General features: G+C 41.5%; 2 protein-coding genes across 4 annotated transcripts in view; both read right to left on the bottom strand.

Annotated features, from left to right (window-relative positions):
• LOC131795547 (protocadherin Fat 4) overlaps positions 1-12,087 on the bottom strand; it is a 33,635-nt gene that overhangs the window by 20,404 nt on the left and 1,144 nt on the right. For 2 of the 3 annotated variants that reach the window (XM_059113127.2, XM_059113128.2), the window contains exons 2-10: positions 10,226-10,279; positions 9,435-9,565; positions 9,221-9,280; positions 8,714-8,803; positions 7,679-7,777; positions 6,835-6,942; positions 1,721-1,837; positions 923-998; positions 288-394 (exon numbers count right to left, since the gene is read on the bottom strand). In XM_059113127.2, coding sequence (XP_058969110.2) covers positions 288-394; positions 923-998; positions 1,721-1,837; positions 6,835-6,942; positions 7,679-7,777; positions 8,714-8,803; positions 9,221-9,280; positions 9,435-9,565; positions 10,226-10,279 — 842 coding nt within the window. The remainder of the gene's footprint in view (positions 1-287; positions 395-922; positions 999-1,720; positions 1,838-6,834; positions 6,943-7,678; positions 7,778-8,713; positions 8,804-9,220; positions 9,281-9,434; positions 9,566-10,225; positions 10,280-12,087) is intronic. The other variant, XM_066163273.1, reaches the window with a different exon arrangement.
• On the bottom strand, positions 1,967-6,287 carry LOC136279459 (uncharacterized). The gene has a single exon (XM_066163275.1). The coding sequence runs from the start codon at positions 6,195-6,197 to the stop codon at positions 2,196-2,198; it is 4,002 nt and encodes a 1,333-aa protein (XP_066019372.1). The 5' UTR covers positions 6,198-6,287; the 3' UTR covers positions 1,967-2,195.

Here is a 12,087-nt window from a genome sequence, read left to right as displayed (position 1 = left end):
ATATCTTTATTTACGACAGAAAATATTCACCGGTAGTCTTTACGTGATATCTGGGTCGTAACGAGTGCATGAATCGAAATGTTGCTTATTGTAACCAGACCACTATGAATATTTATAACTAAACAGCGAATTGGAAAAAGGAAAGGTGAATGTAAGAGAGGCGAATGTGCAACTTTGAGGTGTATGCAAGATAAATTCTACGCGGGTTTCTATTTGGCCAGTCAATTTGAATAATTAGTGAAAGGCAACCAACGTTTGGTTGCAACGACCAACCGTATTTGCCTTACCAACACTCTCAGCTTGTATTCAGAAACAGCTTCTCTGTCCAGTGTTCCATTCAAGGCGATAACACCAGTGGAGACATTGATGTCAAATAGACTGTCATTATTGGTCGCTGAAAAAACGATTGAGGTAAAAAAGCAAATGAAAAATAAATGTTTATGGTCATCATCACTAATATCTAATACACAGGAAGGATGCCGTGATCTCTGGTCACTAAAGACGTTGTGAGACGAAGTCATCTTTTACATGTATCATAGAATTTACGTCTAACATCTTGCATAAAGAACATTTGAATGCGGCCAAGTTACCTTGAGAGTTATTGCCTTCAACTTATGCTTTACGCTGTGGACTGAGGAGAGGCTCTATGCAGGAATCGTCACGGTATAGGATCATTTGCCTTTTTATCGACTACCTCGTATCTTACAATCTTTCAGTTAAAATCTCTAGCCTCCAGCAAAATAACCCAATATATATATTCTCGCCCTTAATGAGTCTAAAAGTTAAAAGTTCCGCACCATTTGAACAATTCAATACACATTGTTGTCGTTTTACAAGGGCTTTCTCCAAAAAAATCGTTTGTAGTTATTTCGTTATGTTTTTTCTTTCCTCTTCTTGTTCAGTTTCCCAGTGTGGAACTTACATTCAACGATCTTATATGTCACTGGATCATTTAGTTTGTCCTGATCAGCTGCAGTAACTTGAATGATGGACGTTCCCTAGTGAAAAAAAACCTATCTGTAAACGAACAACATCCACAATTGGACTCAAGTTGCACAAACGAATAAACATATGATCTGGTATGAATAATTTATCAACCCTCTGATTTGACTGTAGTTTTGTCACGGCCAATATCTGCAAGTATCTCGAAACACAGTCATTACAGTTTAATGGAAATGACCACAGTATCGCACAGGCAGCTTTGTCCACAATTCAGTTCGTGATTTCTTTGACCTACCCTGCGGTTAATATCAGTGAAGACTCAGGAAACCAAGATTAAAGTTTCAAGATTTTGATGACCTCGTTTCGACCGCATACTGCGAATCTCCTTGAGGCGGTAAATCTTAATGCTTCAGCCACTTGGATTGGCGCGTTTCAAATATACTGATCTCAGAGACATGGACGCCCCCGATTTAAAAACATTAAAAAATAGAGCTACACGGCAGCAAAGCACTAGTACTAAGGGAACACAACATCGAGTAGTGATAATCACAGCTATACAGAAGCATGAGAATACCAGTGGAACAAAATGCTTCTTAAGTTTAGGCTTGAAAAGATAAACCTCATCGCCAGGAGATTGGTGAAGAGTCGCAGTATGCAGTCGAAGTCATGTGATCCATATCGGAAATGACTTCATCACAAGGCAATTCATAGCACTTCACAACCCATTTTGTTTCACCAAAATGGGCAACCATAACCTCTTCTTATCTTTCCTCCTTACCAAACTAGCGTCCTCTCTTACGAAAGCGCTGTATTCAAAGGAGGAGAATTTAGCAGGCAGATCGTCCTCATCTCCTACTGTTATTGACAGAATTGTCCAATTTGAGAAGCTCTGATACTGTAATTTAAAAAGACGTAAGTGTCGGAAATGAGACTAAAGAATCTGCTATGTTCCGAAACTTCACGTTTTATTTTATAAAATCAACTTAACCTCCCTCTCTCTCGTCTCACCGATCTCTGTCCCACGCTCTGGTCTCTCTCATTTTAAATATATAATATGATCCTATTGTTCAATCATCTGTCACTTATCGCAAAAAATCAACCGGAAATCAATTAACGCTGAATAATCTCTCACACACTCCCCTGTTTTTCTCAACGGAGAAAAACACTAGAATGGCGCGCTCGATAAAATTTGAAATTCAATGAACGAGACAGAAAGTTAGTCCAGTATATCAGTTCAGTGTTCCTAAATATCTCTAATCAGCATCAATGTTCGCGTCTTGAATGCGACAACGAGCGGCTACCGCTGCATCCCTCCTGGGCCTGAATGTCGGGGCTAAGGGGTTGAGCTGTAGAGGAGCCTGTACATTCTCCCGATCGCAGGACAGCTCCAGTGGGTAAAGGTGTTGTACCGCCCGTTCAAGTGTTCCTTTCCCCGCTCGAAGTTTGGCAGCTCGAACGATTCCGTCTCGTCCCGAAATCAGATCTTCCACGATTCCAATTTTCCATTTATTGCGATTTCGTTCCTCGTCCTTGATGATGACTACCTCTCCTTTGGCCAAGGGCGTGGTTTGACCCTTGTGTTTCATCCGGTGTCGTTCTCTCAACCCTCGTAAATATTCGGTAGTCCACCTGGTCCACAAAGCCTGCTTGCACCTTCGCAAATATTTAGCTCTTCTACGCAGATCAAATTCTCTTAGATGGTGTGGTTCCAGTTCTGGTAGCTGGTTTGATCGAAGAAATAGCAGTGAGTTAGGGGTAAGCACGGGTAACTGTATGTCGTCTTCGACGTAACATAAAGGGCGATTATTCAAAGCAATCTCCACATCCAGTACCACTTCACACAGCTCTGTCCAGGTCAACATTCCGCATCCGATAGTCTTGTTTAAAGCTGTTTTTACCAGTGCGATGAGGCGCTCGAACTGTCCTCCCCACCAAGCGGCGCGGCTGAGGTTGAATTGCCACTTGATGTTCTCATGTGCTAAGTAATCTTGTGTCTTCTCGTCACGCATAACTTGTTTGAGCCACTTCTCAGCGCCAACAAAGGTTTTGCCATTGTCGGAATATATCTTCTTCGGACGCCCACGGCGCGCGATGAGCCGTTTTAGACTTCTTAGGAATTCACTGGTTGCCAGGTTTGGTAGTACTTCCAGGAATAATCCTCGGGTAAGACTGCACGCGTACAATGCAAGATAGGCCTTTCCTTCTGTTTTGGCTTGTAAGTCACTTGGTAAGGGCCTATCCCATGCGATCTTCGTGTCGCAGGCGTCTCTGTAGAGCATTTTTCCGGAGAGGGTCACGGGTGAAGCCAGACCGAGTGGATCGTAGATTTTTGCGACTTTTCCAAGAATACCTCTTTTTGTCGGCTCAGCGGTTGAAATCGGGAAGCTGACTTGAATTTCGTCCTTTTCTTTGTCCCAGGGGACTCCTAGCAGTTTTGATTCGCCCTTTCTGGTTCCTAGTTGTTGTTTGGCGTAACTCTGACTTTCTTCATCTACAGTCGCAGTTTCAACTTCTAGTTCCCGATCGTTGGAATGCCACTTGTGCAGCTTGAAAGTCGCCTCACCAAAGATGGTCGTGGCTGTCATCTTGATTTCTAACGCTTGTTCTGTTGTCTCCCCACCACTGATTAAATCATCCACGTACATACTGCGCTCTATCTCCTCTACTAATTCCGGGTTCACCATTTTGTATCGCTGTAGATGTTCTTTGATAACTGCGGCCAAGAGGAATGGAGACGGTGCCAAACCAAAGAGTACTCGAGTGAATCGCAAGGTTTCTACTTGTTTGCTTGCCAGATCCTTTATCCAATGAAAGCGTAAGGCATCTCGGTCTTCTCTTCGGACGCGAATTTGCAAAAATGCTTGTTTTAAGTCGCCAGCTATTGCCACGGGATAGAACCTATTTCGTACCAGCACGTTCCAAAGCTGGTTTTGTAGTGGAGGGCCGATTTCGAGGCACTCGTTGAGTGAGGGGACACTTGCATTAGCTCTTGCAGAAGCATCATAAACAATGCGTATCTTTGTAGATTCTGCATTCTCGCGCACGACCGCTTTATGAGGAATGTAGAACTCTTTTCCGTCCTTGACCACCTCGTCAGCGTGTTCTACGATCCCTTGGCTCAGTTGAGTCTGGATAATGTCGTTGTACCTCTCCAGCTCGCCTTGTATCTCTAACTTCCGCACGAGATTTTTGAGACGTTTTAAACTTCCAGTGTGATTGTTCGGTAGGGGGGGGTGATTTCCTTTCCAGGGCAAGTTCGTCTCGTACCAGCCTTCTGAACTCCTAGTTAGTTGCTCTTTGAATTCTTCGTAAACGGTTTCCTGGTCTCCACTTGGATTGTCCTTCAACCCCAAGACGTCTAACTTGCACAATTCTTCGTAATCAATTGCGGAGGTTTGCGTTAACAACATGTTGCTGAGATCTAACTCTGTTCCAGGTGACAAGATCGTCCAGCCGAACTTCGTGTATTCTGCTACTGGTTCTCCCGAGCGCCCAACTCTTGGTCTTGCCCCTGTTTTGATCTTAGCGTACTCGTTTGTTCCAAGGATCAGATGAACAGGCAACATCGCTTTCTCGTCGTTATCATTTGTGGTTACGCCCTTCAAATGAGAAAACTGAGCCACGATTTCTGCGCATTTTGGGTTTTCCAATGTCAACAACTCTTTGCGGTCGACTTTGTTTACTTCGGCTTCCAAGGTGAATTTACCATCAACGCTTCGAATTTGTAGGCCATAGATGTCTATCGCTTTGTTTGAAGTACCAAACATCATTTCAATGCGCTTGAATTGTTGACGGATAGGGCGCAAATGTAAACAGTTCAGAAGCGTTGATGAAGCGTAGGAACTTCCGGCTCCTGTATCCAACAATGCTCGGCATTTAACACCGTTCACGTCCACTGTTACCATAGGATACACCACTCCTTTCCTTTCTGCGCTCGTTGTGGTCATCAGCTGGTCTCGCGATGTATGTTTGTCACAGATCGACGTATGATGTCTTCGACTGCAGATCTGGCAGCCAGAACGGCATTTGCACTCAGAAGCACGGTGTCGACTTCCTGTGCAGTTAAAACAAAGCTGTTTCAGTCCTAATTGTTTCCTGCGGTCTCCAACTGTCACAAACTTGTCGCAATTCACAGCTCTGTGGTCAGTTGCGTCACAGTAGACGCACCCTCTTTGTGTTGGCGTAGTTTCGTTTGCGTGAAATGTTTTCTCGCGATCGCGGAATTTAGCACCTTGCTTCCCCGCATTATCCGCGCCGTTCCCAATGGGGTTGATTTCCTTCCAACTTTTCAAAGCTTTTATCAACTGTGGGAAGTCCCAGTCCTGCCAGTCCACTTGTCCTCTCACTAGATCTGCTTTTACACCCTTTAGTTTGTCGAGCACACTCCTTACATTTCCAGTGACGTCTTTCAATTTGCCCAGTGTCTCCAAAGATTGCACATTGTACACGAGCTTCTTGTAAAATTCGTGGATAGGCGCAGGTTGTGTTCCTGTAATGACAGGCAAATTCGCGATGTTCTGGACGTACGCATTCACGATCTCGCTCGTTTTCCCATATTCGCCGATGAGGATATTCTTTGCCCTTTCGTAGCCCTCTGTTGTGAAAGGCAGTCCGTCTATCTCCGCTCGAACCTTTGGATCTACCAGCTCTTTTAGGTATGCAAACTTGGTCACAGACGCAAGGCTTGCTTTATCAATTTCAGCTTGAAATTTGTTCCAGAATGGCAGCCATGCTTCATACGTCCCATTAAACTTTGTGATCTGTAGTTTCGGTAGCTTTGTTGTCCTTTGTTCAGTCTGATTAACCTTCTCAACAGGTTGCTGTTTTGCCTTGGTCTCTTCCAGTTGGCGTTCGAATTCTAGCTTCATCTCCATTTGCTCTCTTTCGAATTTAAGCTCCTCTTCACGAGCACGGGCTTTCCTTTCTTCTTCGTCCTTGTGCTTTCGATGTTCGATCTCTCCATTCGTCTCCACGAGCCATTTTTCTAGTCGCGAAACTTCTTCGTCAGCTTCGGCGATCGGTTCTTCAATGCTACTGCTCCAACTTCCAACGTCTTCTGCACTTTTCCCGGCCTTGAACATGGTCTGTTCAACCTTTAGTTTAAGCGCGTCTACTTCTTTTACTAATGCTTGTAGGTTGTCGCGATGTCGCGCGACCGCTCCTAGGTTTCCCTTTTCCACAATGCCACGTGTTTTTCCATTAGTGTACAGCAACATCTGCAATTTAGCCTCTGCTTCTTTGGTTAGTTCCTCCATGCTTCGCGCGTCCCGTCGGAGGTGCCACTGTGTCGGAAATGAGACTAAAGAATCTGCTATGTTCCGAAACTTCACGTTTTATTTTATAAAATCAACTTAACCTCCCTCTCTCTCGTCTCACCGATCTCTGTCCCACGCTCTGGTCTCTCTCATTTTAAATATATAATATGATCCTATTGTTCAATCATCTGTCACTTATCGCAAAAAATCAACCGGAAATCAATTAACGCTGAATAATCTCTCACATAAGAACGTGAAAGATTAACAAATCGTCTCATCATGATTATTGCAAATACATTTCAAAGTTCTGACTCCATTGCTTATTAGCTACATACAAAATGTAAAAAGTTTTGGTTCTAAGCACGACATTCTGTAGAGTTTTCACAGGACTTACAGTGAAACTGTAAATAAGTGTTACCAGTACTATTTTTTAGAGAGGAAGATCTTTTTATAGTGGAGGAATGAGACTCAAACATATTCATAGACACGAATAGACAGACAGACAGATAGACAGGTAGGTAGACAGACAGATCAGTAGACAGACAGACAGACAGACAGACAAAATGAAATAAAGACAGGCAGATCCACCAAGGCTTAGAATGTTGAGTACCTAAAATTATTAACAAGGTGAACTAACATTTGAGGCTGTGATATTGAGCTCGTATGAGGATCTCAACTCAAAGTCCAGAGCTTTTACCAACATTACATTGCAGTGATAAGCATCCTTTAGCTTAAATATTCCATCCTGTTGAAAAACATCAAATGAAAGAAACTCGTAATTGGTACTTTCTTCTTAAGCATATCTAGTTGAATACAGCTCCTAAACTCATTAATGACTTGATTGATGAATAAAGGGGGAAAGTTTCTAAAGAAACTGTGGTGCTGCGTCGGTGAGAGAGTACAGCAGCAAATTTAGTGTTAACAACTGAGTTGAAAACGTAAATTGGCCACCGTAAAGGATAAAAAGCTGACGTTTCGAGCGTTAGCCCTTAGTCAGAGCGATTGGAGGAGTTGTGGGTTGTGTGTGGGTTTATATGCAGAAAGTGGAGCTACGCTATTGGTGGGAATATGGTGACGAGAAAACAGGTATAAATTAGTTGAATGAAAAGCGCTCGTTGATTCCGTGGGGATTAAAGGTGCCGATTTGGAAGATAAATTTTTGTTCTAGTGTTTTGCGGCTTTCCGACCTGCCTAGATGTAAGGAAAGGCCGCAAACTACCATATGATTCCCTATTCATTCTAAACAGCATATGGCAGTTTGCGGCCTTTCCTTAAGCGTAGCTTCACTTTCTGCACATAAACCCATACACAACCCACAATTCCTCCAATTGCTCTGACGAAGGGCTAACGCTCGAAACGTCAGCTTTTTTACCTTTCACGGTGGCCAATTTACGTTTTCAACACAGTTGTTAACACTAAATTACCTGCAATAACTTAATTGAATGAGTTGAGTGACCGAAATGTTAGGTAGCAGTTACAACCTCATTTCCATCCACTATTTCGTAGAAAATTTCTGCATTCTGTTCAAAATCCTCATCCAAAGCTGTTGTGGAGAATATCTGTCGATCAACGTCACATGTCTAAGAAAAAAATTTACAGAGATTATAAGTTCAAATTAATGGCCATATCTAGTGAAACTAGGATGCTAGAGACGATGTCACGTCGGTATGCAAAGAAAACCTCAAAATTTTAACGGCCTGTTCCGGATTGTTTGTTTGAATTGAGCTGTGGAGGTTTTGAGAGTACAGAACAAATCCACAGTCCAATCTGATAGAGTTTGAAAAGATTGAAACCGCAATCGTAACAAATTGAACAGTCACGCCGGGGAAGGGCCTCAAAGCAATGAATTGACATCACATCCAAGGTGATTAGAAATATTCCTCGAAGTCGACTAATGCTAGAAACATCGAGATTGACTTAAACAGCTATACAGTCAAGTAAAAGAGTTCTGTGTAGTACGATCTCGTGTTTCGTTAATTTTTTTCCCGCAAGATGGTAAGGTAACGAACCTTGCAAACTGATTAGGTCTTAATGCGGTCTTATCTCTGCTTATAATTACAGTAATGGTTTAGTGAATGGCCTAAATTAATGGTTTTTTAATTTGTTTACAAAAACTGAAAAAGACCATTTTGCTCAAATTTATACAATACGCTACTTAACGCTATTTCGTGAGGTCATTCAGCCTTCGAGGGCAGTTTTAAGACATTTGGTTTGTCACAGTTTACTGTATTACCTACACGCAATAGGTGCGTATGAGTTTGGGTGCGTTGTGGAAAGGGTGAATAATTGTTCAGGTGATTAGCGAGGGAGTGGAAAAATAATGAATAAGTTTATTATCAACTTAGGATCGGTGGAGATGGTGTAAAACCTTTTCTTTTGACTTGGTAATGCTGCCTCAGCCCGCAGCATTTTCGAGACCTTATTCATAATTAATCACCGTGCGACCCTCCAATCTGACAGATAACATATTTCATAACAAAGTGACGGTACTGTTGTGAAGAACTTAGTACTTTTACCTCTTTAACAGTAACATTGTAGTGTTGGCTTAGAAAGCGTGGCGAATTATCATTGATATCTTGAATCCAAAAGTAAACTGTGGTTGAGGCCTGTTTGGGATAAAAAAGATAAACAAAGAAATACAAACGTTTAAACTGATGCCTCTTACTAATCGAGTTCGAGGCCCGTACTATAAGTTACGGATCGAAGTTTTTCTACTCGGATTTCTGGCCAAAGAGCAAGGCACGCGGGCCATTCATCGTATGGAGAAAAAAAACAAGATTTCATAACGGAGCGAGAGATGACGAGATGAGTAGCTATAGATATTTAGTATAACTCTAGGCTCAAATTAAAAGGAAGTCACTAAGAAACCTGATGTTCACCTAGAATCTATAGTTTCTCGAAAGTGAAGCAGACAACATTGAACATGAAAAAAATTTACTTCAATGTTTCCTCTTAACCGGAAGGCCATATATCAAACTAAGTTTCCTTCCAGTTAAAAAAATGATAAGAGTTTTTATACTTACCTTATTGCCAGCAGCATCAAAGGCGTACACCATGAATGACCCGTCTGTGTAACTTTCAGCCTAAAAATTAAATACAAAAATGCTCTGTTAACTATACAAATTGGTTACTCCCTTTTTTCTCTGCGTACTACCGCCGTCCCAAAAAGGGCATGTTAGTATCAGTTCGTCTTTAATATCATCAAATTCTTCCAAGCAAACGTTGTTGTCCACAAACCTCTCTATCAAAGCGTCTTTCGATTGTTATTATGCCTGTCGTGTTGTCTATAGCAAAAAGGTCCGCGGCATCTTTACTGAGCTCATATCTTACTGGATCTGGAGTAGCACTTGCACGAGCCACAAATGAGCCTTAAAGAACAAAAAGGTACCTTATTGACATACGGCACTGAGTGCTGATGAGCAAGAGGGGGAGGGAGGGAATTTGGTAAGATCAACTGTTTGGATTTAAATGTAACCGAATGAACGTGCGCTTCTACCATAAGGCTTCACACGATTTCCTTGCCGGTGATGGTCATTTTCATCTGATACATCAGTTCGCAAGAGCTGTTTCCTCTCAGAACAACGTCCAGCACTTTTTAAGTGTCTGAATTTGTATTTTTCTCCACTTCAGGAACTTTACTTGTTTTAACTTTTTTATTGAAATTACTTATTGTTGGAATGGTTCTACTAAACCTTACTAAGATTCGTGCTAAAACCAAAGTTGAACTACGACTTATCGATCGCATTTGAATTTGATAAAAGATGTAACAAGGCTTGCTTGGAGGTAACCATCGAAAACTTTGCCGGTCGATGCAAACATTTTATGACGAGACTTTATTCAGGGTACTTGGCCTTCGTTTATAACCAACATACAGATCACATCACTACATACCCGCTTTATTCCTTTGGTCGTTGTTTTAAAAGAGCTAATTAGAAACTTAATCAAAATGACTGTAAATCATATTAAGGAGGAACTTTGGTGAGGAGGGAAAACATGGGAAATGACTGTTTGGAAACTGGAATACTAACCTGGCTGTTTCTCTTCGTAAATGGTAACGAAGATATTTGTCCGAAACCTTAGCGCTGCAAGTGAAAAAGAAAATTATAATTATCCTCTCTAAAACTTCCTGGGTGTGGCTTTAGTGTTATCTGATATCTCTAAAGAAACTCAAATTATAGTAGTGGTTTATTTGACTAAGACAACAGTTTTGAAAGCAAAAATGAAGACACACAGAATGTTATTCGGAGAGGTAAAGCAAAGACGAAGATCGAAAGGTAGACCAGCCGAAAACCTCAAGGACAGCCAGTTACGATTGCCAGTCGTGGTGAGTTTTCGGAGTTAATCGTGAGCAGTACAAGAAATTGTCGCTACCAGCAACCAAGAGATATTCTCTTGCAGCAACTGAATGAAATTATCCGAACTTATAACAGATTGTTTTTTGCACCTTGGCCTTCAGCCCTGAAAGATATCTTGAGAGCCGAGGCAGTGGTGTCTTTTCGTGACAGAGCTACCTGACGACCATCGCCGTCCGTCAAAATGAGGAAAACTGATACAAGAGTCGATCCATACATTGATGAGAGGACTGTGGACTAGTCAGCTATTTCAGCATTGATCATGACCATTACAATTTCCTCAAATGTAATTGGTGCATTAGCTGCTTCATTTTTCGCTGATCATTCTGTACAGTTGTAAGCGTACAGGGAATTCTGACAGTTGGCAGAAATCGGACAGTTTAAGTAGCCAATCATAGCTAGTCCACTCTGCTTAATCCACCAATCACAGAATTGATCACAATAACCAGGGGAATTTTCAAAGTGGAGGAATTTTTTACTTTAGACATTGTCGCTACCGGAGATGTTTGTCCCTAAATGTATTTGTTTTTTTCAGAATTGTGACGGTGATGGTTAATTGGTAACAGAATTTCGTGCAATTCAATTCTGTCTGTAATCATACTCGTTATTGACAAATAGGACTTCCGCCTCGCAATCGTCCGATTGTGTTAATCACTCGAATTTTTTGAGACCAAGTTGGACTTCTCTCGGTCCTATTACCCTTATTTCTACTTCACCACTTTTTTGTATTACAGCTTCCTTGACGCATTAAGCCTTCCACTGGTGATGAACACGTGACTACTCTCTATAATATCCATACGTTATTCAGTAAACAGGTAATGAGAATACCCGGACTTATCGCGTAAAAGTCATTGCCTTGATCTAACATCTAATTCTCGTAACTAATTTACAAGGAAATATATAGTAACTAGATGGGAGAATTAAAAATCAGATCTTGGGGATAAAAGGATTGATGTACCACAATGGAGTATCAGTTTTATTTCCTTCGTACTCTCGTCATTATGTGAGCGGTTAAAACTCGTCAGTCTGTCACGCTCAAACCATTTCTTATCACGATAGCGTACTTCTTCTAAAAATTGGTGAAATGTTATTTTTCAATAAATTCGCAAAATTTTCTTAGTTGACTTTATTGAATATAAAATCGCTCAATCGCTCTGACGAAGGGCTAACGTTCGAAACGTCAGCTATTTTACCCTTTACGGTGGCCAATTTACGTTTTCAACTCAGTACTCAGTTGTATACTCTCCCACCGACGCAGCGCTACAGTTTCTTTAGAAACTTACCCCCTTTATTGAATATAAAAACGATTAAACTATACGAGGTTCTTTTCTCAAGTTCTTTCATATAGGAGAAGAAGAGCGGACTTATACATTGGATTGATTCATCGGTTGGATTCGAGTGAAGGTCGATTTGACGCAAAATTTTCATTTGCGAACTTGCAAGGTATCCCAAAACATTTTAACGACGCCGTTCAGCCTTTGCAGCAATATCGTAACATCTCGGCTATTTGAATTTCAAGAAGAGAAGTGATTCGTCAA

This window comes from Pocillopora verrucosa, chromosome 3 (assembly GCF_036669915.1).
Source record: "Pocillopora verrucosa isolate sample1 chromosome 3, ASM3666991v2, whole genome shotgun sequence".
NCBI classification, from domain to species: Eukaryota; Metazoa; Cnidaria; class Anthozoa; order Scleractinia; family Pocilloporidae; genus Pocillopora; species Pocillopora verrucosa.
Note: the sequence above shows the minus strand (reverse complement) of the source record. Positions and strands in the feature narration are given on the sequence as shown.

Coding starts and splice junctions, on each gene's coding strand:
- LOC136279459 (XM_066163275.1), bottom strand. CDS start 6,197: ATGGAGGAACTAACCAAAGAAGCAGAGGCTAAATTGCAGATGTTGCTG.